Genomic DNA, 26,368 nt, shown 5'->3' on the forward strand with positions numbered 1-26,368 from the left:
GATGGACGTAATATTCTCAAACCCACTAATCCCCCGATCGACAGAAATATAAACATTCCAAAATGCCACACTCGAGACAACTAAAATCAATTCATACCCAATTTGGTAATATCTGTTACAAAATTTGCTAAAACATTTCAATCTCATTAACTGAATTATACAGGTTCACAATATGATTGGAACTGCAAAACTATAACACTTCAATTGGCTATCAAACTCACCGGTTGATTCTCGGCATCTTGCCAATAATTGGTCGGGTCATGCCAGACGCCAGAAATTAGATGTACAGAAAATGGGGGGTAGCTACCAGAAACCATTAATTTGCTTGGAAGGTTAGCTCATATTCTCAATAGCATTTGTAACTGGCCACATGAATGATAACTCAAATAACAGTCCATAATTCACGTATTTGGGGCAGACAACCCCGTCAAGGTAAAGCTCAAAAGACAGTTCATTCTCAGGCATTCTGGGCAGACAAATGTCCAATTAAAGAAGTACAAGACAAACACGAACTTTAATACCTCAGTTGAAAATTGCCAAAGCATATCGTACAGAGTATGAATTTGTCTAAATATACTTCAATCCGGAGATGTATTGTTGTCTAGAGATTAGAGTCTGTGCCAGGGAATAAATAATTCCTAAAAGCCCTAAAATCCTAATCTTAAGCACATCTGTAATGATAACAGATGGCAGATTAAGGGGCAACGTGAGCAATGGCATCCAATCAGGCTGTTTCTTGTAACTCCACACAAACCTGTTGAAAAGGATATGGCTGGGGAATGTAAGAATAAGGAGGGCCAAATTCTTTACCACGAAGAACCAATCCGGCCCACCAATTTGGAGGCCCCACCCTGCATTCCCATGCCAGACATCTTCCCATATGCTATATATAGCAGTCAAGACCAAGTAAGCTGATATGACCACCGTAACGGGGAAATACCTTTGCTTGTCCCCGAACCCAGCAACAAAATCAGAGTCCTGGTTGAGCAGCAGTAAAATAGGTGCCAGGAAGAATATAGCACGATTAGATCCACCTGTGAGGTAGATGTTCAAGATAAGGCAGATAGCAAAGCACATCACAGTAGCCACATTGCCGACAGCTGGCATCCATGCTCCCTCAGCAGACATCCTCTTGATTGTGAAGGCTGGCACAGTAGAGACCCGACGCTGCTGCATGAATCTCATTCTTGTAGGAAAACTACCAGCGCTGCTTGTACTAGATTGATTGTGTCTAATTCCAACCCTTTCAAAAGCCTTTTCCCTCATAAGTGAGGTAAGTTCAAACTTTATCTCCAAAGCAATCAGCATAAAGATAGCTGCATATAGACCAAGGAGAGAAGTTCTTGCCCCCTCAACAGCCAGTAGAGTCGTGAGCTTCTTCTCTTCCTCCTCCATGTCTCCAAATCTACTCCCTCCAAGGAAGTTTTTGACTCTCACTTGGCCCTCCAATAGATATGTCACAGGAAAGAGAGCCACAAGATGAGCAAATACCCAAGGTAGCACCTTCGTGCTTGAGGCTGACGGAAAATGGGTAAAGACCACAAACACAGAAGTACAGACCATAGTAACAACAATCAGGGCATGCAGAAGAGGTGTCTGAAGGAAATATTCAGCAGATATGTAGATACCCAGAGAAATCCCCACAGCTATCGAGTAAAATGATCTCAACTCAACAACATACTTAATCGGTATGATGGACGTAACAGCTGCTAGAGTAAGCAGAATTGCCAAAATAAGAAGCCAAGATGGCCATGTTGGCTTTGGGGCCATGAAGCCATAGATGGACATGTCATCAGGAGATTGACGAGCATCTTTGTTTAGTTCAGACCGGTAAGCCCATGATAATGGGATGGGTGGCTGCATTATGATAAACAGAAGGCCCATTGCCACCACCAGAACTAGGCCTCTCTTAGCAGACTGCACAGGGATGAGAAAGAGAGTTTGGTTAGTTCTTTTATTTTTTCCCCTCTTTTTAAGGATTCAACTGTCTGCATTAGAATGAACACCATGATGAATTGTTCTGTTTTTTCTGTTCACTATGCCAAATCTTCAAAAAGTTTCGAAAAATTTGTAACTTAGTTTGTGAAAATGATTGGCCTCATTCTACAAGAAAATGGAATTAGAGCTGCAGATGTAACATCATGTTGGCTATTAGCTAGAGATACAGGGTGTTAAGCAGCACCAAAGAGGCTAAGCAGTAGATAACACGAAAAAAGAGAGCAATTGCGAGTAATAAAAGCAGAAGACTGAATGGGATAAAAGAGCACAGCAAAATTCCAGATAATTCGTAACCCATATCAACAGAAATGTATTTAAGCCTTGAATTAAGATATAGAAGATGAATTTAAAGAATCATAATATAAATCCAATATGAATCCATATGGGGATCGAGACAAGTTAAGCTACACCAACTATGTGTGGCCCAAGCAACAGATTGTTAACCTTTCCCCTTTCCTTTCCAAACTCCGGCAGTTAATAGTATTTATGAAAGAAGAACAAACAAAACAACAATTGCAAAAGAAAAGGCAAGCCTACCAGAACATGAGAGAAGTGGATAGCCACAATTGGTACGCAAGCCAATCCAGTAGAGAGAATACAAAATCCCAGAAGTAGACCCTCGGATGGAGGTCTCCCATTCCACCATCGAAGGGCTTCAAAAATTGTCTCCCGGCAAAACCAGACCGAAAAAGCAACCACACCCGCATGTGCATAACCTTGCCAAGCTTTCATCTTTGCAGCTGTTCTTGATTTATCCCTGCAAAGTCCATAAATTGAATAATTACAACATCAATGTTGTTAAGCCTATAAAGTTTTGAGAAACAATAAAATTGTTGAAGAGTGCAAGTGAATAATTACCTGTAAAGCAGCAATGGAGGAGACACGGCCAATAAAAGAATAGCTGACATCCATACAACAGACTTCGATGTAATGACCAGCATTGCCAATTTCGAAGAATAGAGGCAAGTCAAAATCCAAACTGCCATTTGTCCGATACGATGATCCATAGATAATCTTCTCACTAGGGCCAAACCCACAAAAGTTGTTACAATAACCATGTAGCTTGGATACATGACCTCTTCCTCAAATCCATAATAGTAAATGCTGGAGTAATTGAAAAATCGATTCTCAATGTGACATAGCAGCAATGCATGGCTGATTAAACCAACCTCACCCAAAAAATGAAGTTTTGCAGGTAGAATAGCTAAACCAGGAATAGCCATGGCCAGAACAACATTTGCTATTATGAGCTTACAGAAGGATTTCAGGGACATGCCTGCCAACCAAATATTAAGATCCCAGTAATTACGCATCACAAACCATGTGACCATTAAGCTCCCAAGCACAACAAAAGCAAAGTATGATGACAGGCTCTTCTTTGTGAAAAATCGAGCCAAATAAAAGCCGGCAACTGAAGGCAGTGGAAGGAACTGCAAAAGAAAGGACAAGGAATAATTCATAAGATCTTTTCTTTTAATTAATACTCACAAGATTTTATCAGATAATACAAAAGGTATGATCAAAATGCACAGGAAGTATATAGGAGGAATACCCAACTAGAAATAGAATAAGAGAAGGGAATATCCTGAAAACTCAGCCCTTTGAAGTTTGAAATCTACAGAAGCTAGCCAAAGGAACTGAGCAGGGACGAAGAAAGTTTAAAGCTCCTCCATAGTCCACTCACAACACTCAATTTATTTATTTTTTATAGGTAAATAATACTTAATTTATAACATTCATTTTCCTCCAAATGCACCACTAGACATATAGGGACCATCTTCCACACCACTATAATTTGTGGGGGCTGCCATATAATCATTGGTGGAACTACGTTGAGACCAAAAGGGGCCATTGACCCCCCCGCCTCCCAAAAAAAATAATATTCAAATTCAATTAAAAATTGGTAAGAAATAATATTGATCCCAAAAAAACTTCTTGAAATCCTTCAAAAGTATGAAAATTTTCTTCTAAATCCATCTAAAGTTCTTTTTTTTTTTTTAAAATAAGTAAACGATTGTATTAATAATAATAATAATAATAATAATAGGCATAGCCCAAGTACACAAGATGGTATACACGAGATAACACCTATCTAGGAAGAAATAGTGGAAAAATCCATCTAAAATTCTTGAGCTTCTTGAAAGTAGGAAAAAAACAGTTTTTTTATGCCTTCAAAAGGGATTGGTTTGCATTATTACTCCAATCTTGAGGCATTGGAGTATAAGGTTCCAATGAGACTCCAATTGTATCATTAACTAGTCCTTTTGGAGTATAAGTCATGTGGCTTGGACCTTCCATTAGGGCGTTACAATAAATATGTAAGAGATGGTACTCAACCAAATGAATGATCCCAAACAGCTCAAATGCAGATGCCCATACTAAGAGAGATACCCCGCAATTGAATTGTATCTAAGCATTACTAACACCTACGAAGTAAGATCCCAGATCACAGGCAATAAATATTCATGGTCCCACCTTGACTAGCAAAAGTCACTGCTTTTGGTGTGCTAAAGCTAGGGATAGCAGTGATAGCACAACAGGTAAGATTTTAGCAAATTCGCACATAATAGGACCTCCCATCATGCCACAATCAATAATCTTAACTGTGCACATTACATGTATATTCTAGTCTTTTACTTCGGTATATATTTTTTATCCACGGGGTCCAGTCGAACCACCTAACCTGGATAATTAAACAGGTCGTCTCGAGTCAACCTGTAAAATAAGAGTGTCGGGTTTGGGTCATTTCAATTGACCCAATTGGTTAATTGTGTCAGGCTCAGGTTAACTCATAACTAACTGACATGACACTTCCCATTCAACAGCCCCAGCTAACACACAGATTTTGAAGTTATGTCAAAAGTTGAAAGGATGAAACTTGCATGATTTAAAATAATAAAAAGGCATTCGGTCGTAGACAATTTAGTGCTAAATTATACATTAAGATGAGATAGGCGGTTATGGACATAGAATAAATACATTTCCATAACCATCTTTTGCTCCACACCAATTATCAAATCCAATGTAGAGGAAGACGTGTCATATGAGGTGAGCATAATTGCATAAAATTTATAACCAAGACAAGAGATGCAGATATTGAACAAGGTCTCCTACTTGCAAATGGATGAAAAAAAAGGCCAAGGCCAATAATTAGAAGCTCATTCGTTCAAATCAATCTTGTATTACACGGCGAAAACGAAAATCACAGTTACTATCTATAAAATTAAAAATATAATCGATGGTACATTCTCATTGATTTAGTTCCATTTAGTACATAATATTTAACGATTAAATTTTCATACCAAGATAGGAAAGCCCACAACGATTGCACTGGCGGCGCTAACAATCACAGCCATGGTGGTAAAAGCCAGCGAACTGAAAGCATCGGAAACCATCCCCAAGGCATATGCTGCAGCTCCGGCTGCACCTCCAAGCATGGTAACAGTCACTAGTAGGTAATTCAACGGCGGCGGAACCTGAATGTATCGCCCGAACGAATGGAAAACCACCCTAATCTCCAAACAGATAACCACAACAACCAAAGCAATAGCGCCATTCACCACACGGATACTATGCAGCTGGCGGGGATTCTTCGTGACCCACCAAAGCGCGTCCCTCGTCGAAGCGTAGAGTTGGAACAGGAAGGGAACAAAGAAGAGAAGGAACAAATCGGACACTGAAGCGGCGGAGGAAAATATGACAGAGTGGTGAGAGGCGACGTGAAAGACTAGAGGAAAGAAGAGCAAGTTTAGAGTATGGACGCAGCTCTCAAGCGGACCGAGAATTAAGTTATCGTCGGGGACCTCTCCGCCATGGTACTTTACCTCGTGCTTGGTCTTGAAGGAGGAAACTCGAGGAATGGAGTAGAGCCAGTAAAAGATGCAGTTGAAGGCGACCAGATAATAAGAGGCGTTATGCATACCGACGGCGGAGACAGTAGCCCAAGTGAAGAGAGAGGATGCGGCGAGTGGGACGCACGCGAAAAGAAGACGCTCAAGCGCGAGTACGATGGAAGGGTTCTCGATTTGGATCCATTTGAACTGAAGCGACGCCCAAACACCGATGAGGAAATTCGTCTCAGCACAGAGGAGGGCAAGGGGGACGGAGGCGGCAGAGAGGCGGAGGGAGGCGGAGAAGAAGAAGGCAATCTGAGCGAAGAGGAGGGAGAGCCAGACGGCGAAGAAGGCACCAGGCTTGAAGTTGAGGGAATCGAGGATGTAGGAGACCATGAGACCGAGTGTTAGGGTGGCGAGAACAATTGAGGTCCCGCCGAGGTCGAGGATGATGACTGCGCAGGGAACGAGGGCGATGGCCATTCGAACATTGAAAGCGAAGGCGGAAGGGGAGAATCGAGAATTCTTGAGGGATCTAGAGGAGGGTGGGGGTGAGGATGATGAGCTGAAGATAGGGTTGGGACTAGGGTTAGGGTTTGGGTTAGAGTAAGGGGAGCCATTGCCGAGGGAAGAAGAGGAGGAGGAGAAAGAAGGAGCGCTGACGGAGGATGCGATGTAGGGTCGGAAGGACCGCGGTTGGAGCTCCGGCGGCATCATTTTCGCCGCTGTATTCAACGAGTTGTGGGCAGGGCAGATTGGGGGTGTCGTCGATTCCGGGAAGATTATTAATTTAGTACCGTAGAAGTCGCCACGGCACGAGCTGCTTCGTTTGCCCACTCGTTAGGGATGGGATGGATCCAGACCCAGGGGGTTTACACTATACAAACGGTGACGTGTTTGTGCAACCTTGTGCCGTTGGATTACTAATCATATGGAGATCGGAGCGCGAGATTTTTGATCTAGAGATTAGGATTGTCAGCACACAACTTATCAACAATTTGGAGGTAATCAAAATCCCTTTATACATAATATTCATAATTTAATATATTTTTATATATAAAATTTACAATATATTTTAATTTTTTATAAATATATTTAAACTCATATTAACATCTAAATTCATTTTAAATGATCTCACAAAATTCATTATATTATTTTAACTTATTATTATTTATAAAAAATTCAATTCAATTCAATATTCAAATGGGACAGAGATATATCATAATTAAAACACTAATAATATTTTAGCATTGTAACGTATAAAGTTTTTACATAATTGTGTGTTTGGTGTTAAAAGTAAAAAAAAATTTGAAGTAGATTTTCTTTTTTTGAAACAACTGAAAAGTATATTTATATTATATTTTAATTAAATTTCTACGTTTATTATTGACATAAACCTTATTGCTGTTATTGTTTTCTCCTTGCAATTAACCTCTTAATTAATTTTTTCTTAACGAGGAAACCCACAAAAAGTGGACAGAACAAGAATCCAGGTGCGTTAAACGCAAAATTTGGGCCTAACAACGATAACGAGATAGAATTAATGTAAATGCTTTCTATGGTCATGTTGGAAATGGCCATTTGGCCATATGTGTATAAGGACGTGTCCTACAACTGCTTATACAACCGTTCGCCTGCTAATATTAAGAAAATTCTAGTGTCATACATTTGAGAATACTCTGATACTTAAGTCAGTATAATATATATCTAAAAAATCTATAATTTAAAAGCTTTTTCATTTTTAGAATTACCTTGTATACATAAAGAATGCCTATTAGATTAGGTTATCCTTATATGAGATTGTTATCCTGTGATGTTTATCTTGTGTTATGTTTATCAATTGAGACCATTTCTATATAATTGAAACAGTCACATACGTGCATGAAATTTACTTTTTTTTTAAATAAAATGGCATATAGTGTGCAAATCTTTGTTGGGCCTTTCAATTTAAGCTTGCTTATAGAAGATTTTCATAATGGACTACAAAATGGGCCCTCCAAGATGCATAATAATGTTGACACTTGTGCGTGTACATGCATATATTTGGATAGTCACATCAGGTAGTTTTTAGTGAATTATAATATCTTAAGTAATTTTAGATATATTCATAAATTATGTAAATATCGTATAATATTTTTAAAAAATAATAAGGTTCACAATAATTAAAAAAATAAATTTTTATATAAATGTTATATTTATTTATCTTTTTAAAAGAAGTACAAGTCGCTTCTATAATTACAAATATAATTTCTTATTAGTGTTAACAATCTACAAGCTTAATTGAGCTAGGCCTTAGTGCAGTACTCATTAATATTAATTTTTATTTAAGACATTTTCACCCTCCTTTCAATAATAATAATAATAATCTAATTTGAATTCCGAGGTGAAATTGATTTCCCCTTACTCAACTTTTTGTGTTATTCATAACCCGGATTGAGGTATTTATAGAATTTTTATATAAATTTTGTAACAAATAAATAAAGTGGATATTATAATAATTATTAATAGCATACAAATTATAAAGTGGATATTACAATTTTTATTAATAACATATAAATTAATAATTGATGTCTAGAGCACACAGAATAAAGTGCATTAGTATTATCCTTCTTGGGCTAGGCCTTATTTTTTTGATCTTTAGTTATTTTTTACATAAATTTAGTTTTCGGATTTGATAAATTTTTATTATATGTACAATGTTCAATGCATTAGTATAATACTTATTGGAAAACTTAATAATATTTAGGCTTTTATATATATAGCAATTAACAAATCATGGTTTTCAACATCATTTTTTTTTTCTAGAAAAAGCTTTAGTAAATTATAGGTTTTTATATATTTTAAAAAATTATGTTTTTCAATATCATTTTTTTTCTCAAAAAAACTTAAATAAAACATAGAATTTTATGTATAAAAATTATGCTTCCCAACAATCTGTATTTTCTTTTTTCTTGGGAAAAAAAAATCATAACATGTAGGCTGTTTTATTAAAAACAAATCATAACATATAGGATGTTTTATAAAATTTTAATTTTTTTTTTTTTTTAAACTACAACCCTAAACCCGGATGAAACCCGGTTTTGAACTGGGTCATATCAAGCTAACCCAAACTGGGTTTTGGATTGAGTTTGAAATTCGGATTCTGGTTTAAGCATACTTTAATTTCCGGTTCGGAACTTGGATGAACAGTATTAGGCCAAGCACAATCCCGTTAAAGTATTAACTATTATGTATTTTTAAAATTTATAAGATATGCTATTTATATTTATAGTAATGTTAGTTTACGGTTTTTATACTGCCCACTACTTACGTGATATAATTTAATTTAAAAGATAAATTTTTAAATTTAAATATTATAAATAAAACTTTATTATTTAAGTTATGGAGATAGTATGTGTTATATATACCAATTTGAATAGAGCATAATTCTTATATTTTATCATAAAATATCATGTCTAGTCATCTATCGTGCCCAATAATCCTACCTTCTCTTGTCAGTTGGAAGCCTAAAAATAAGGGACGGAGTCACGGAACCACGCTCACGATCCATAAACTAAAAAGGGTCCAATTAATCCACCTAAATTTGTGGAACTCTATTTAAAAATATAATTGTTTTAGATATTTTTAAATTATTTAATTATTATTATAAATATTATGATATATTCTTAATATACAAACGAGACTCGGATCTCGTTTAAAAGTTGGACCGAATTGATATAATTTAGTTTAATTTTAATCTAAGTTTAACATCTAAGCATCTAATTCTCAAATCACTAAACTTATATTAACTTAAAACTTCTTTAAATTTGAAATTTACAATTTTTTTAACTCAATACCTCTTTATATAAGAGACTCATAATTTTTTTTTAACTTTTCATAAATACATCTAAATTCATATTAGGTATATCTTATAAAACTCACTATACTATATCAATTTATTGCTATTTATAAATAACTCAAATCATTTCAAGTTAACTTAACATTAAAATAGGATCTCAGCGACCGAATCACTGAGCTAATTCTGTTACTTTCATAGCTCAAATAACACTAACATAATTCAATTAAGGGAGCTTATTACCGGTCTTCGGGTATATACAAATTTTACACCAACCAATCAAGAGATGAGATATAAAGGTTTCTTTAAAAGTGAAATAAATATGGATGTAGTGAATTTATAGGCTTTTCATAGCTTGTCACATACTTCGAGACCAATACCTTTATCTCTCTTACTTTTTACATCTATTCCCTTTGGCCTCCCATTTTTTTCTCTCTCTCTCATAAACTGGACTCCGATTCTCAACCGTCTCCTCTCTCGCACTATCTCCAAAGCAACGAAATCACAACTCAAACTACCGAATCAACAAATTTGACATAATATTCTAAATCGACGAAATTGACAAAAATTAATAATCATCAACTCACCTTTCAAACATAATAACCCATCTTTTACGAAATCAATGAAATCGAAGAATATGGGTTCCAAATCACCTGTTGAGAATCAGCAACCTAAGCTACATTTTTTATTTCACGATTATATTTTAGAAAAATCGGCCCATCTTTCACGATTTTTTATTATAAACTACATTTTCTATTTCACAATTTCTATCAACCCAATCCAGACAAATTGATCTACTGCTTCTATTCGATAGAGGGACAAAGTGCGAGAGAGAGAGAGAGAGAGAGAGAGTGGGAGAGAAGTCTATACAAGATACTTCATCTGAGAAGTCTACTTCTGCTGCTTCTGAACAGGAGAGAAATACTACTGCTGTGAGAGACAAGAGAGAGTGCGAGAGAGGGAGAGAAACAAAACTGAAGCCTGGAAGCCTTCTTTGCAGACTGAGAAACAATACTCTTAGCTTGCATCCATAATATTTTAAGTGAATGTCCTACGTGTCTATTTTTTATTAGTTAGTGTAATTCTAAAGTTTGCACAAATTTCGATTTGAAGCTTTTCTCTTCAATCAAATCTTCTTTATGTTTTTGTTTTTTCTTTTGCATCCCTGTGGGGTTCTTGTATCAAAATTGTTCGCTCTAACAGGGCCTTCTTTTTGGGCTGGGAAGTTTTGAGCCCATACACCTTTGCAAGACCACTTGGTTAGAGATTGGGTTGGTGTTGAGTTTCGGGCTCAGTATTTCTCCATGCCTCGTAAACCAACAATTCAACAACTGACATAGAGAACAGAGAAAAATGTTCCACAACTTGCCGACAACAGGGACGAAGGGAAGGGCCCCCTAAAAGTTTCAGAAACCACCCCCTCCCCACCTATAGATAATAGGATTTTTTAAAAAAGAAAATCCATTTTATCTAATAAATAAATAAAATACATCTTCTCTGGCTTTTCAAAAAATTAAAAAAATTCCCTCAAAAATGTTAAAATTTACTCTCTAATGACTAAAAACTTCAAAGTCCCAAATTTCTTATTACATGTTGGTTGAATAACTTTTAAAAAATGATACATAATACACTCTGATTTTTCTCCTATCCCATTATAATAAAATGTTATTGTTTGTATTTAAATGTTTTGTTTTTAAAAGAATAAGAGATGACCCAAAAGTAATGGAAAGGGACATATTTTCATAGTAAAATGAAAGTGTGAAATGTAACATAAAGTATTACTCCATAAAAATAAAGAAGTATCGGTTCATAAAAAGCTTTTACAATTTGGCTAAATCTAATGCATTATATTTTTTTATACAATAAAAAAAATCATAATCTAATTTACAACAATAAGTTCCGTTAATTTATAAAATTATTTTTATAAGATATATTTTTAGACAATTATTCGTAATAAAGATATTGCATTTAGCCATTATTTGAGAATACAAATCATTACATTTCATCTTATCTCATCTCTAAATATTTTATAATTTTATTTTCAAACATTAATCAAATATAAACATTTTTCATATAATTATTACAATTTTTTTAAAAACTTATAAGAAAAAAATACAAATTTTTAAAATTTTAAAAACAAAAATAATATTAAAAAATTAACATTTAATTTTATAATATTTTTATTATTACTTAAAATCTAATAAAATATATTAATTAAAATAATTTAAACACACGGGTTACTAGTACTACGTTCCTAGTCGGGAGGAGCAAGAATGGCCCACCCTCGAAGTCCTTTCCCTTTCAAACCATAGCACAGTGACATGACCTTATCCAGAGGAAAGCGACCGGGAAAAGACCCATTCTCAATTCTATTTTGTATGCTGCAGTGTGAGCCTGAGGGGGAATGCGGGTGGGGTTGCAGGGTTTTATAAAGGACGCACAACCATCCGGGATTTCGAGTCAAAAGACAGCTACAAAAAGCTCGTCTTTTTCTCCTCAACTTCCAACATCAATCCAACACACGTGTGGCTCTCGTCAGAACAGACATATATTACTCAATACCAACTAATGGCCAAAAAGCCAACCACTATCTCACAAATATTTGGGGATGAGATCGATCCATACATGTCCATGCACTTTGAGAGTGATTGATGCACAGTAGTCCCCCAACATTATCCCAATGACTTTGCAAGCCGGGAAGGGTACCTTTTTAGAAAACTGTCCAATCACCATTCAACATGTGAGTAAAAAGCAAACTCATGCAACCACTTATCTGAAAGATCAAGTCCTTGCATCAGATGGTAATTTATAGTAAAAAGAGTTGTACAACATAATGTAATTTTGTAAATTTTTTATGAAATTCAAACTTTCATCTTAAATAACGAGTTTTTAAGCATTCTGATTCACAAAAAATCTGGGAGAAGAAGTGCCAGTGGAGCCATATATTTTGCTGCATGATGAAAGCAGAAGGTGGAAGTGACTAAGGCCACATGTTCCCCATTAATGCAAGGGGACAAAGCCAGGAGACTTGGCTTTATGCACTTCTCCCCCTTCCCTTGTACAGGTTTTTCTGTCTCCTTGGGTTGCTCTCATTGTCTCCTTACTGTATATGTCTGTGGGGGTTCATGGATTTCCGCCCATTTACCCGATAGTCGTGGCTGCATTTTAGCCTATACCTGCATAGCTACAAAAGGGTTTCCTTTTTTTAAACTGTTGAATATGTTGGCGTCACTCTTATGTATTGCGCTCGTGCCACCAGTACTGCGATTGTTTCTGTTTCTGACAACAACCAGAGTTGGTAAATGGAGGTCCTTTCTACCCTCAGATCAGAAAATGAATGCTGTGACAGATTTCTGTTGATGTCCAAAAATCCTTAGCATTCTCAAGACATGAATGGCACGGCCTCAGAACACCATGATTGAGTTCCCCGGATGTCTGGTTCTCATCCAATGTTCATGGATATGTACTGCATCACCTTCAGATTCACAACTTCTAGTTTTCTTGACTCAAATAGGCTTAAGAAACTTGAACCAGCTTTACGATATTGGCCAGAAACCTTTTTTTAATGCGCATTTCAATTTTTATCCTCATTTCTACGTCGGAAAAAGTTCAGCATATCACTTTTAACTTTGCATGAGTTTCGTCGTAATTCAAGAGAAAACGATAGCCTTTTTGGTAGTGATGCTAAATGACACTTCGAACTTCGTATCACATTTCTACTTCGGCCATCAGATCCAGTGAATGGAAACGGTATCTTGCCCTTTTCAAATGACCACTTTCTAGGCACCAAAACTGGCCTTGTGAGTCATTGATTAATCTTTCCCTTTCCCCTTATACGCAACCTAACACGGCGCATCAATCTCTTTATAGTAAGGAAGGTGTTAATAAGCATCAGAAGGGAATCCATCCATGCAACTTGTGGGAAAATTATCCAATTCTTTGGAGAACAAGGGTGATCATTTGTTGCAGAAATTGAGAGAGAACTTTCATGCAGGATTATCAAATTTCACAAACTTCAAGCATACACAATGAGGAAAAAAAATCAGTGAACAAGACCACAACTTCTACGGACCAAGTTTTAAAGGATTCCAGGCAACAGAGCCAGAAAACTAACGCCATGATATTCCTACATGGCAGAATCTGGAAAAAGCAAATAGAAAGATCACTAGCCCAAACCATGTCATTCTCATTTCATTTAGTCTACATCCTAAAGGGCTCCCAAAAAGGAATTTTTTTACTGAAAAACCTTCCTATCACCCTTTCGTCCAAAATCTTGATGGCTTCCTCTGATTTAATGCATCTGGGCGTTTTGTATTGGTTGACAGAAGACCCTTGAGAAACACAAAAATCCATGAGTGCATCAAATGTCCCGGGCATCACCACCCTTATCTCCAAGGGTCCAATTGATTTGTCCTTTTTCCTGCATCTCCTATAGACAAAATCCAGCGAATCTTCCATTATGGAGCAACATTGTTCCATTTTATTCTGATCAAGCTCGGGTAAATCGTTATTCCCTTTCATTTTAAGCTCCCAATATAGTACATAATGACCTGGGATTGATGAAGTGTCAGCATAGCTAGTGTACTCAGTCAAGAGAAAGCCGAGGGGCTCGAGGAGGCGCTGCGCTTGTGTCACTGCATTTAACAGGTCTTCTTCATTTGTTTTGTCAGTGTCAATGCTCAAGACCACATTTCTGCGGTGAACAAACCGGAACTGGGGAGCATTGTTGTGGAAACCAGTAACCATGAGAATGTCTCCTACCCTGTATCTGTATAGCCCTGAAAAAGATGAGAGACATTGAGAAAATTAACTGTGGATCACATGGACCTTCCAGTATAGACTTGTTAAAGCTTAATTCAAAATAATCAATCAATATAGCCTACAAGAGGAGCAGCTCTAACAATTTGACCTTCCAGTATAGAGTTGTAAACATTGATCTGGATAAATAAACTAAAAGCTCACCTGTAAAAGTAGTGACAACAAGTTCGTAATAGTGACCAAGCTTCACGTCCACTAGGTCGACTGTTTCCATTCTTGCCTTTCTAGTCTCCTGTGTGCAATTCTCATCAGAAACACTGCTGCATTGGATCTCCTCAGACTCTTCATGGTTTTTCTCCACTGGTATGAACTCAAAGTAGGCCATGTTAGGGAGGAGAGTGTAAGAAACATCGGAAGGCTTGCTTAGCGGTTTGAGATTGATACCAAGGTAGCATTCAGAAGAAGCATACATAGTTGAAACTAGAGGGAGTCCACCGCTGTAAAATTCCAGTGTAGGGATGTATTGGGCCATAGAACCTGTAACAATTACTTCAATATACTTTGTTCTAGGCCAAAGCTTTTTAATTATCCCTTCCCATGATTTACTGCCACACTCGTACTCAATCAAATCAGCCAAATCTGAATTGGGTTTGCTAACAATTAAAGATACAGCCTTTTTGCAACTGGGTTCTGTGATCCAGTCACTGACACGACCAGTTCTAATGTTAGAACACAGCTCTCTCCAGTAATCCTCCAAGAATTTGATAGCCCGAAGAAAAGCAGATGCGAAAACAGCACCAACCCTTAGAACCTGGTCCCTTTGTACTAAGCCACAAAGTAATTGGCAGTACATGCTCTGCTTGCTGTCTGGACACAAGATAGCCTCGTCCGGGCTTGTGTAAATATTGAACCGATTTAAAGGCCGGTTTCTGAAGTTTTTGCTCTTGTAATAGCTTGTTAGGACAGGTCTTGCCATCAAACCTGAAGGAGTAATAATTTCGGGTTTGATAAACAAAAGGTACATTCCTTTTCCTTGATCCAAGCCATCCACATACCTGAATTTGTATTAACACTCTTCTTTAGTGTCCTTGCTTTTACTGTTACATTCTTTCTTTCCTATTCTTCTTCTTCTTCCTTTTTTTTTTAATCAATTACTAAAACGTAAAAGAATAATTTTAGGAGAAAGGTTTCTCACTTGTTCATCACTGGCACAAGGAGGTTATAGAAGAATGTCTTTCTATCCAAGTCTTCAGCAGTTGAAGGCATCAACTTTGGCTGCCCTCCCGAAGTTCCTGAGCTGCATGAAAGATGCCAAACCTTTTAGAGTGAACGGAAAGATGTAAAGTAAGAAGGAAAAAGAAAAAGAAAGACTGAACAATGTCAATGCCTTGTGAGGAGCTCAGTGATTGGTTGAGCCGAAATTATCTCTGATGGCTCTCCATTGGCTATCCGCTCGATGTAAGGCTTAACGTCTTCATAATACACAACAGGAACTCTCTCCTTGAAAGGTTTCTTGTCAGAATGGCCACTGAGAAAGCTCCTAAGATATTCTGTGTGAACATTTTGTGTTAGAATCTCCTCTAATACCTGTTGTTGCACTTTATACGCATTTGTGGTCAGGTCCTCTAAAAGCTTCATGCCAGCTTCCCAATCATTTGGATCATACAAGGGCAACATCCTTAGCAATAAGTGCTTTTGGTAGCACTAAAACTGGATACCAACTGCTGATGACATGAATAACTTGGAAAGAATGAATTGTATTGTGGGTTTATTTGATCAGATAATTGAATTGTGTAGGTGATGGATCAGAAAAGACCCCAAAAGCAGTCAAATCTGCAGCTTCTTCCTGCTGAACTGAATTTCACAATACCGCATCAGCAGAATTCAGAACAATGAGGATGTTCAGCAGAAACTGTTACATAACAGCTTGCGGGGCCTTCTCTCATATTTCAAAAGGCCTCTCTCTTTCTGAATAGGAAATTTGTTTCTGTGCAACTGCTAATGAGGGGAGGATGGGAAATGTTTAAATAACAGCTTCTGTAGGGGATGTTAGTTAATGATGTATATTCTAAAAACTAGAAATTAAAAACAAGGAAATGCAATGGAAGTAGAGGCTATGGAGGTCCTACACACGTGGCCTTGTCCTGTAAGCTGTGAATCAATTATAAATTATTGGTCAAAGGTACCTACGAGTACCTGTTTTTCCATTTCAAATCAACCACTTTAGAATCAAATAAAAAAATCGTGTAGGATTCCAAACCCAATCAATAGCTTTCTTTGCTTAAGATAAGCTTGGTAATCAATTAAGTATTCAACAATAAATGCCGGTGTTGCTCAGAGTCAAGCTCTCAGAACACTACCAAATATTAAGAATGAGGGAAAATAATTTAAGAACAACAAAGTCATGCAAGCAATTCAAGTAGCCATGACAGAACAGGAGAATGATATCAAACTGCCAATCAAAGCGAGGCTCGCTCTACAGCTTTAGTGCTGAACCAATAAAATATGTAAGCAGAGAACATCAGTTCAAAGAATCAAAAGGGTGGGGGGTCCTCTAAACTTATTTTCTATGATAGACGATAAATTTAGGTAAGGTTTGCTAGTTTTTAGTAGATGTTCTAGGTGGCATTACACATGGGGATATGCATGATACCACAGTAGGATGCAGCTCCCATGAACTCATTAAGCAGTTGCTCGTCACATTTTCGGCCAAACTATCTCCAAAAATAGAGGTCCTGCTTGGCTGACAGTCTTGCTGATTTCAAGACAAAAGACTGTCCCTGGTCTGAGATCGAAGTTTCCACCACCAGGAGTGTACTAAGACGCACAGAAAGATTTCTGTGGCTCTAAGAAAATGAAATTTTTTTTAGCTAATAACGCTTTCTTGTTTCCTACTCGTTTGAACTTCCAAAGCAACTTTAAGAAATTTCAACTGTATTATGCAATCCTAATAAAAAATATATCTTACTCAAGTCAGAAGGAATGTGTATTTAATCAAATTCATGTTATAATAAGGAGTGCCATCTTACACTGCAATATTCAAGGACAGAACAATGGCAACTTTCAGCTCAGTACTATTTCATAGTATTGGTTCTACTTTTGCTCTGAGTAGTGAGTACATTAGATTTGATCATATGAGTTAACTGACACAATATGAAAAGATCGAAAAAAAGAATCATAATCCAGTACAAATATTTTAACAAAGAAAGTAGTTTCCAGACAAGGGTTGTCATGCTTGTGAATCATGTGTCATCTCAAGGGCCCTACAGTACTGGAATCATCAAAATTATGATTGGAGACCGACCAATGCAACAAAAATTTGTCGGGATCCATAATAGTAGAGCCATGCTAGATTATGAATCTCAGGGCTAAAGAGTCAAGATAGTTGTTTGCATCCGAATCACCTGGTCATCGGAAGATCTGGGCACAAAGAAAGTACTATTTTGAGAAACTTATCAACCAATTATACAAACTTATGCCGCACAGCTAAAAGCTCGAGTTTCTAGGCTCAAACTCGTCAGCTCCCAAGAAGAGCCAAAACCCAAAGCTCTTTTTATTTTTAGTTTTCCTGATGATCTTGTGAATCATTTTCTAAAAGATAAAAAAGAGGACCCTAATAGTTAAGAAAGCAGTGTATATTTTCATTCAAAGGAAAATATGATCTTTAAGGGTTGAAAATAACAGCTTTGTAAGAAATGATTCTATTTATACTGATTCCAAAGAGGCCCCAGCAGTGAATGCACTCAGGCTGCAATGTCCAGGGCCAAAAAAAAAAAAGAGGCATGCACGCGGCATAAGCCAGCTTGTTAATTGTTGGATAAAAAAGTCAAGCCAGAAATGGCAATGAGTCCTCAATTGGTAACAAAATACGATAACTAGCTAGCGTGTGAATCAGTCCACCCGAGTGCTCCATTATTATTGAAGGCCTTCATTTATGGTGAAAGAATATCGTGTAACAACATTGCACGTCTCTACTATCATAAAAGGAGGAGTAGAATCGTAAAAGGATGTAGAATGCATGGTAAGCAAGATAGGGTTTGGATTATCCAGAGTTGATGGAGAAGTGCCAATTTTGCTTGCTGCATTGTATATATATATATATATATAAACGGTAGTACTCGATCTGTGCCTGTGGCATCAGATCTCATCGGGTCAAGTGCACTGTAGAAGGTGCTCGATGAATGTGTACGTCAAGCTTGGACTCTGAGCTGTTTCTGCGATATATCTTAGTAACTTCAAGAAGAAGTCCGGGCCGTCATCTAAGCTCATGCAGCTCTCTATTATTATTATTATTAATTTGTAAAACACATTGAAGAGGAATATATATATATATATAGTTGGTAAAATAAGGGTTAATCAGCATGTTAGGACGGAGAAAACGGGATTTGCTAGATTTGGTTAATTTGGAAGGTTTTTCATGTTCAAGGAAAAGACAAAAGGAGTCTTATATATATATATATATATATAATGGAGGGTACAGACCGCCCTTGAAATGGGCAGGGAAAGAGGGGCAAAACAAGGGAGGGAAAGATTCATGAGGAAGGGTACGTGGGATCTCCAGCTCGCTATGGGTGCCATTAATATTATATCTTGTTGACCAAGAAGAAATTTTCTGCCATGAAAGTTCAAATCAAGTTTCTCTGCTGCATATTGCACATTCTGAACTTGCACCCATAAAAACCAAATTAATCCTCCTCGAAATTTTGGAGACCAAGACCCCCCTAAACTCACTCTTACAAGAGATCATATCGTACTAATTTATCCTGAAACAAACAGAAGAAAATTAAGAGGCACTCATGCATAAAATATATACTAGCTAGACTTCATCAAAGCGAGCAACTATTTTTTACAGCAAAGCCACTAATTCGGTCGATACGGATACGGATACAGGCATTGTGATTTGGCAATTGTACGTACGTGGTAAAACCTCACATAAATTAATGAAGTTTAAGATAAGTACATGAGATCATAGGCAACATATGGTAAAGGTGCTGAATGATCACAAATTTAATTATGGGTGGTACCGCGCAGGTATTATTTAGTAATTAAGAAAATGATTTTAAGTGTATAGGTATTTTTTTTTATTTAGTGATTAAGAAAATGATTAAAAAATTATGAAAAGAAAATTGAGAAAAAAATACTAGACAATCACGCCGAACGGTAAAGATGGGGCGGTAGAGTAGCCCCATCCTTTAATTATGTATGTCGACTGTCTAAATCTTTTCGATTAGTTAGAATGCTATCATATTAATCAGATAAACATATATATAAATTTAAGGAAAAATATAGTTGCAAGTATAATTGTGCATTAATCTGTGTATCAATATGATGTGATTGGTTAAAAAATAGATTTTATTAAAAACAGTGTTAATTTAAATTTTAAGTATAAATAAATCAGTAGATTTTATTAAAAACAGTGTTAATTTAAATTTTAAGTATAAATAAATCAGTATTGGTACACAAATTAATGCACAATTATACTTATATATAGCAAAACCCTAAATCTAATCCATGATTTTACTTTATATCATCGCTAAATTTCACACAAACCTATGCCGGAAGGTGGCATGCAAGAGAGCTCATGGCCTCCTGCAAGTTCCTCCTACATGACTACAAACGTTATTTTTTGTTTTTTTTTTCAATGGTAGCATCATTAATGAATGGTTGACATACTTTTACTTCGAATATCTTGAGCACAAGAGGTCGACGAGAGTGATGATGATCACCAGATCCAAGAACAACTTGTAGTACTTGTAGTGCCCCAAAATTTAGAAGTTTCGGGTTGGGAATTAAGTATACTTAATTATGTCATGATGTATAAATGTATGGCGCCAACATCTGTACCTTAAAAAATCAAATTAATCCTTAAAAAATATGGATCACATGGCGTTTGGTTGGCCCATTGCACCATGTTATATATTATCTAATGGGAATGGACGGCGATACAGATAAAGATAGGAAACTCCTTAGTACAGGACTTATGGCCTTTCTTTTATAAGCAAGTTGTTTTATTAATAAAAGGAAAAATATAGTTGCAAGTACAATTGTATACTAATCTGTGTACTAATATGATGTGATTGGTTAAAAGGTAGATTTTATTGAAAACAGTGTTAATTTAAATTTTAAGTATGAATAAATCAGTATTGGTACACAGATTAGTGCGCGACTGTGCTTGTATGTAGTAAAACTCTTAATAAAAACTAAAGGATACATGATACAAGATTAAGTGGAGTGGGAGTCCCCAACAAACATCTTAAAACAAACAAAATGCAACATCAGTGAAAATAAAAAGGGGCATCTGGAGCCAAAATTAGCTCCCACTCATTTCTCACTAAGTAGAATGCCGCTTGAAGCGGTTTTGAATAATCTAATAAACAAACTATTAAATTGCGACTTTTAGTCACAGTATGAAGGTGTGTGGTGTAGCTTACTTATCTGGATTGGCTATAGAAAACTTTTACTTCCACTTCATCTTGATCATTGGTTATGGAAAGTGAGAATATAAGAACATAACAACCAAAAAGCTTGTCAATACACTGGAAAAGAACCATCACTGTCTGCGGTGGCGCGTGTAGATCATGCACCACACTAGGAAGGGAGCCGATGGTCGGGCCTGGGTGGACCGAGGCCGCTTATCTTAGTGAAGCTGCGCATGATGCTGGCTGAGGCTTGCTGTATAGGCCGCGTGTGAACCACTCTTTTTGAAAAATTTCTTTCACCATCCGACAGATCGGCGGCTGTAGAAATTGCTGGCGTGACGCATGGTGGTCGTAGGTGTCCAGTAGGTAGGAGATCAGCACTTCTCTATGCTATGAACAGAAAAACATGAAAAAAAAAAACTATATATTACACCGGCTGACGCTAAACAAGAGGAGAGTGGGTGGAGTTGAAGCTCCAAACCCCCTCTGGGAGAAGACAAGGTACTCTTGATGCCGACAGTATTTGGGTGGAATGGAAGTAGTCTCTAGAGAGAGCGGGATCTTCGTTTTGTCTTTTTTGTTTGTTCGTGACTTATGGCTTGTTTGGCATGACAGGTATATATTTTTTGATATTTTTTTAAAAATATTATTCAAATATAAATATTTTTTAAATTCAAATTTTTAGTTTTTTTGTCTCATTACAACTTACCCAAATTTTCAAACAAAACATTAAAAAAAAAACACAATTTTTTCAAATTTCAAAACAAAAATAATACTAAAAATTAATATTCAAACAATTTTTTTAATTTTATAATTTTTTATTCAATTTTTTCTCTTTTATTTCTCAAAATTAAATAAAACATTTTAACTCAAACTATTTCACTATCATCTACAGAAAAAATTATTTATACAAATCGTAATAGACAAACCATGCACAATCCATTTATAAAAAGTAAACCTTACATTAAATAAATGTGAAAAAAAATCACATTTTTTTAGTATGCGCGAGGATTTTCGGATTTGTACCTAACATTACTATTTTCACAAATATACTAAGATATTTTAAGTGCCTAAACGAAACCTTAATGTTTTGATCAGAAACTATATACACTACCTCTCAATAAAATGTCGTCAATGTTGACTTAGAAATAAGCATTTTTCTTATAATATTTAGCAAAAACACAATGCAAATATAATAACTTTAGCAACTATATATATACAATTGATTAATGGCATATATGTTAGTGGGTTGAGTAGTACTCCAGTATCAGATAGTTATAAAATCTTTTTTATTTCACTTAAAAATAGATAATAATAAAAAAATGGACAGTTTATTTACTGTTACTTATGGATAGAAACAGGAGTGTGTTATGCAAGAGGCATATAATGGCTTGGAAGCAATGTTTTGAATACCGTATCGGATGGCGTACCGGTCAAGACATTAGAACGAAATATTTCGATACCGATACCGTTTCGGGATAGTCGATATATAAGTAAATTATATTTTAAAATAATAATCTATAAATGAATAAATTATACATGAATACATATGTATATATGTAATTATAAATAGTCTGATATGAATTGGGGTTAAAAAATGAGATTATAATTTAAAAAAAAAAAACATAAAGGTCGAAATACTGGCCGGTACAGGCCGATACGCAGGCCGGTACAGGTCCGTACAGTCGGTATTTCAACCGGTACGAAATAGGTACCTTACCTATATCGGCCTGGTGACCGGTACGGAATGTACCAGCTAGTATGCCGGTACGGTACAGTACTAAAAACACTACTCGAAAGTGAAACAGCCTAACAGTTAGGATTGAGCAAAAATTAATAAGATGTTCGTTCAATCATGGCCTATGGTGGCTCGATCGGATAAGTCTTGGCTATAGGCCGGCTAGCTATTTAAAAAAAGCACTGTGCATGTTCTGATCTCTTGCACAGTCAGTCGAATACTTAAATCAATTGAAATAAAATTAATTTACCCACAATTAATTGAACTTAAATAAACACAAAAATATTACATAAATGACTTAATATGTAATCCATCAACAACAAATTAAAGAAATTAAGGAACATATTGTAATGTTCGTAATTTAAGTAAGAACGTGGAGAGATAGATGCACATGGAAACAGTGGCATCCCCGAGAAAGAAACAGCATTTTGAAGCTATATATAGACCTTTCATTAAAGGGAAGGGTCATCTATTAATAAAGTATAATGTGGAGCTTCCCCACCATTTAATATTACCCCATTAATCACAGAACTAAGAAGGTACACATGAAGGTCTACGACCTGAGAAGATTCCACTTTGGAAGTTCACATTCCAAGCCCACGATTATGTATTTGGGCTGTATATGCAGCACCAAACGTTTGAAATTGCTTTGCAAGTTGCAACCATACGTGAAAGCCCAAAGAAAATGTAGGATTTAGCCGCACAGTGTCGTATAGAAAATCCCCATTTAGACATCAATCCATTTGATTCTTATAAGTAAAAGTAGATCGACAGCTTGTTTTGCAACCAACCTTCATTTATTTTCCCATGAAAGCTAGCTAGTGCACGATACACATTTATTAGTACTAGAACATGTAACATATTAAGCTGGACTTTTAAACTTCGGGCTACAGAGTTACTAGATCATTCATGGCATTATCTCCGGATGGGATATCAAGGAGCCCATGCATGGTTGGATGCACTTCAAGAATGAGCTTTCGCAATTTTTGAAACAAGTGTCACCGTCCGTACTACTGCACTTGCGTCGCAATTGCTCATGCATGATTTCTTGTAGAGACAGTTAGCTGTTTTCTATAGGAGGGAATACTTGTAGAGACAGTTAGTTGTTTTCTAAAGACATTTTGAAGTGATTGGTTGCATTTCTTCATTCTGGATGCATGTTTTCTTCTTTTGAAAAAGGAACACTCAATGATGGGATTGGTTGGGCTGTTACAATTTCTTTTAGTGAGGTGGTAGTTTGTCCATACGGATCTCGTTGAGATTTCCCTGCATGCAGCATTGCAACCCACACATAAACCGAGCCTTAACATCCATCTAGCATGAAACGATAGGAAATACTAGCTGGTGAATAGAACACATGAATAAGTATAAAGTGTGATATTTAAAAGACTACAGAACACATCATCTACATGGCACATGGTAAACTTTTGCTGGATCAAAAATTTATTCACGTATGTGGACTGTCTGTCTAAATCTTATCGATTAGTTAGAATACTATCATATTAATAAGATGAACATATAATAAATCTAATCCATGTTTTTACTTTATATTATTGCTAAATTTCGCACAAACCTGTGCCGGAAGATGGCATGCAAGTGAGCAGCGAGCTCATGGCCTCATGCAAGTTCCTCCTACCCTACAAACGTTATTTTTTATTTTTTTCAATGTTAGCATCAATGAATGGTTGACATACTTTTACTTTGAATATCTTGAGCACAAGAGGTTCACGAATCATCACCAGATCCAAGAACAACTTGTGCTTGTAGTGCCCCAAAATTTAGAAGTTTTGGGTTGGGAATTAAGTATACTTAATCATGTCATGATGTTTAAATGTATGGCGCCAACATCTCTACCTAAAAAAATCAAATCAATCCTTAAAAAATATGGATCACATGCATGGCGTTTGGTTGGCCCATTTCACGTTTATCATATATTATCTAACGGGAATTGATGGCGATACAGATAAACATAGGAAACTCCTTTCATTTATTGCAAGTACATGGCCGCTTAGGTTTTTTTTTTTATTTTTTTTTTATTTTTTTATTTTTTTATTTTTTATTTTTTATTTTTATTTTTTATTTTTAGAAAGAGACGAGGTCACCTGTCCATGAGTGACCCTTTCCCAATTTTATTAAAAAACCCTCACTTATGGCAGAGGAAAACCGTGGTTACAACCCGATACCTGGGGGTTACAAAAAAGGCCAAAACCCAGGAATCAAAAAACCAAAACCAACTAAAGAAACCAACAACTGACAAGACCAAAAACCACCAAAATAAACCAACCTGCAAAAGAGCTCACATATAAGAATCAAAAGGGAAAACACAATTACAAAAGCATACCTCATTTCGAAAGCCTCAAATATGGTAAGCCAATTCTATCCATTCGAAGGAGACCGCGCAACTGGCTAGGCAAGTCTTCCTTCTCATCAAACCAATCCCGAGTAAGGCCCCCAGCTCCCTGCTTAGCCAGAAAATCAGCCACAGCATTACCTTCACGAAAAACATGAGTTAGTCTATAATCCAAGCATGCAAGGCATGCACGAAGTTCATCCCAAAAATCCTCAAGATACCAAATATTACAGGCACCCTTAGTAACCCAGTTGACCAGAATTTGAGAATCAACCTCGATATAAACCTGTAAAAAACCATACCGACAGCACCTCCTCACACCTTCCAATAAGCCTTTCAATTCAGCATAATTATTGGAACCCTGACCTAAATCCATGGAGTAAGCTATACACAAATGACCACTGGTATCTCGAATAACACCCCCAGCACCAGACTGACCCGGATTACCCAAGCTACTACCATCAGTATTAAGCTTCACCCAACCCTGCTGAGGCTTAATCCATTTCACCATAGTCACCCTCTCAGGTGGAGAAGGAGGGACCGGAATATCTAACCTCCGCAAAATATCAACATCTTGTTTAGCCAATCTCAACTGTTTTATAGACCCTTTAATAAGATGACAAATCCAATATTTAATACTGCTCCAAACCGATTCAGAGGTGTCGTCCTTCCCCTCAAGTCTAGCTTTGCAACGTCTGGCCCAGAGTTTCCAAGAAACTATGGATGGAATAAGACCAAAAATAATACGAATATAAGAAGAGTTACCAGCACGGCGAAACCAAAAATTGACCTGCTCCTGCCAAGTATTAAAAAAACCCATGTGCACACCCAAATGAATCGCAGCCAAGCGCCAAATTTGCCTCGCAAACTCACCTGTACACAAAATATGATTAAGATCCTCAAGATGACCCACAGAACAACAATTGCATTTAGAGACGATGGGGATACCCGCCAACCTGATCTTCTCATCCACTGCCAAGCAATTATTAGTAGCTTTCCACATCATAATAGAAATTTTTTTAGGGAGAATAGCATGCCAGATCCAATGAGCCCAAGGTAAAACAGGCGCCCTTACCCTTATACAATCCCAAGCAGACTTAGTGTTAAAATTACCAGCAATATCATTTTTCCAAACAAGGACATCCTGCCCCTCCTTACGAGTAGAGAAAAAATTCACCAACTCTGTAGCTTTCTGATTACCCACAAGCCTTTCCAAAAGAGGAATATCCCACCCATTCTCAATACGACACTCTTTAATCTTCAGAAAAGGTTTATCAATAACCGGATAATGGTCTCGCAGAGGACCATCATCATCCCAAGTATCATACCAAAAGGAAACATTACCATCTTTCACCAGCCACTGAGAATTATTTAAAATATCTGGGATACATGTAGCAATCGCCTTCCAAAATCGCGTACCTTTATTAGAATCCACAA

General features: G+C 36.5%; 2 protein-coding genes across 2 annotated transcripts; both read right to left on the reverse strand.

The window, feature by feature from the left end:
* Positions 1–433: 433 nt before the first annotated feature.
* LOC122313493 lies at positions 434–6,720 on the reverse strand. Its single transcript, XM_043128559.1, has 4 exons — positions 5,301–6,720; positions 2,857–3,428; positions 2,536–2,755; positions 434–1,917 (listed from the first exon to the last, which is right to left on the reverse strand). The coding sequence occupies exons 1-4, from the start codon at positions 6,546–6,548 to the stop codon at positions 568–570; spliced, it is 3,390 nt and encodes a 1,129-aa protein (XP_042984493.1). The 5' UTR covers positions 6,549–6,720; the 3' UTR covers positions 434–567.
* Positions 6,721–13,672: 6,952 nt separating this feature from the next.
* On the reverse strand, positions 13,673–16,416 carry LOC122314011 (indole-3-acetic acid-amido synthetase GH3.17-like). Its single transcript, XM_043129380.1, has 4 exons — positions 15,812–16,416; positions 15,620–15,721; positions 14,629–15,479; positions 13,673–14,444 (listed from the first exon to the last, which is right to left on the reverse strand). Exons 1-4 carry the CDS (start codon positions 16,099–16,101, stop codon positions 13,867–13,869), a joined length of 1,821 nt encoding a protein of 606 aa, XP_042985314.1. The 5' UTR covers positions 16,102–16,416; the 3' UTR covers positions 13,673–13,866.
* Positions 16,417–26,368: the final 9,952 nt, after the last annotated feature.

The sequence above is a fragment of the Carya illinoinensis genome, chromosome 6, assembly GCF_018687715.1.
Source record: "Carya illinoinensis cultivar Pawnee chromosome 6, C.illinoinensisPawnee_v1, whole genome shotgun sequence".
Classification (NCBI taxonomy): Eukaryota; Viridiplantae; Streptophyta; class Magnoliopsida; order Fagales; family Juglandaceae; genus Carya; species Carya illinoinensis.

Bases quoted from the DNA above. Each gene is read 5' to 3' on its own strand.
- LOC122313493 (XM_043128559.1), bottom strand. From the start codon at position 6,548: ATGATGCCGCCGGAGCTCCAACCGCGGTCCTTCCGACCCTACATCGCA. The intron at 3,429-5,300 runs GTATGAAAATTT...TTTCTTTTGCAG, and splicing joins TTGTGGGCTTTCCTATCTTG to TTCCTTCCACTGCCTTCAGT. The intron at 2,756-2,856 runs GTAATTATTCAC...TGGACTTTGCAG, and splicing joins CCTCCATTGCTGCTTTACAG to GGATAAATCAAGAACAGCTG.
- LOC122314011 (XM_043129380.1), bottom strand. From the start codon at position 16,101: ATGTTGCCCTTGTATGATCCAAATGATTGGGAAGCTGGCATGAAGCTT. The intron at 15,480-15,619 runs GTGAGAAACCTT...ATACAAATTCAG, and splicing joins CTTGTGCCAGTGATGAACAA to GTATGTGGATGGCTTGGATC. The intron at 14,445-14,628 runs GTGAGCTTTTAG...CATCTTTTTCAG, and splicing joins TGTTGTCACTACTTTTACAG to GGCTATACAGATACAGGGTA.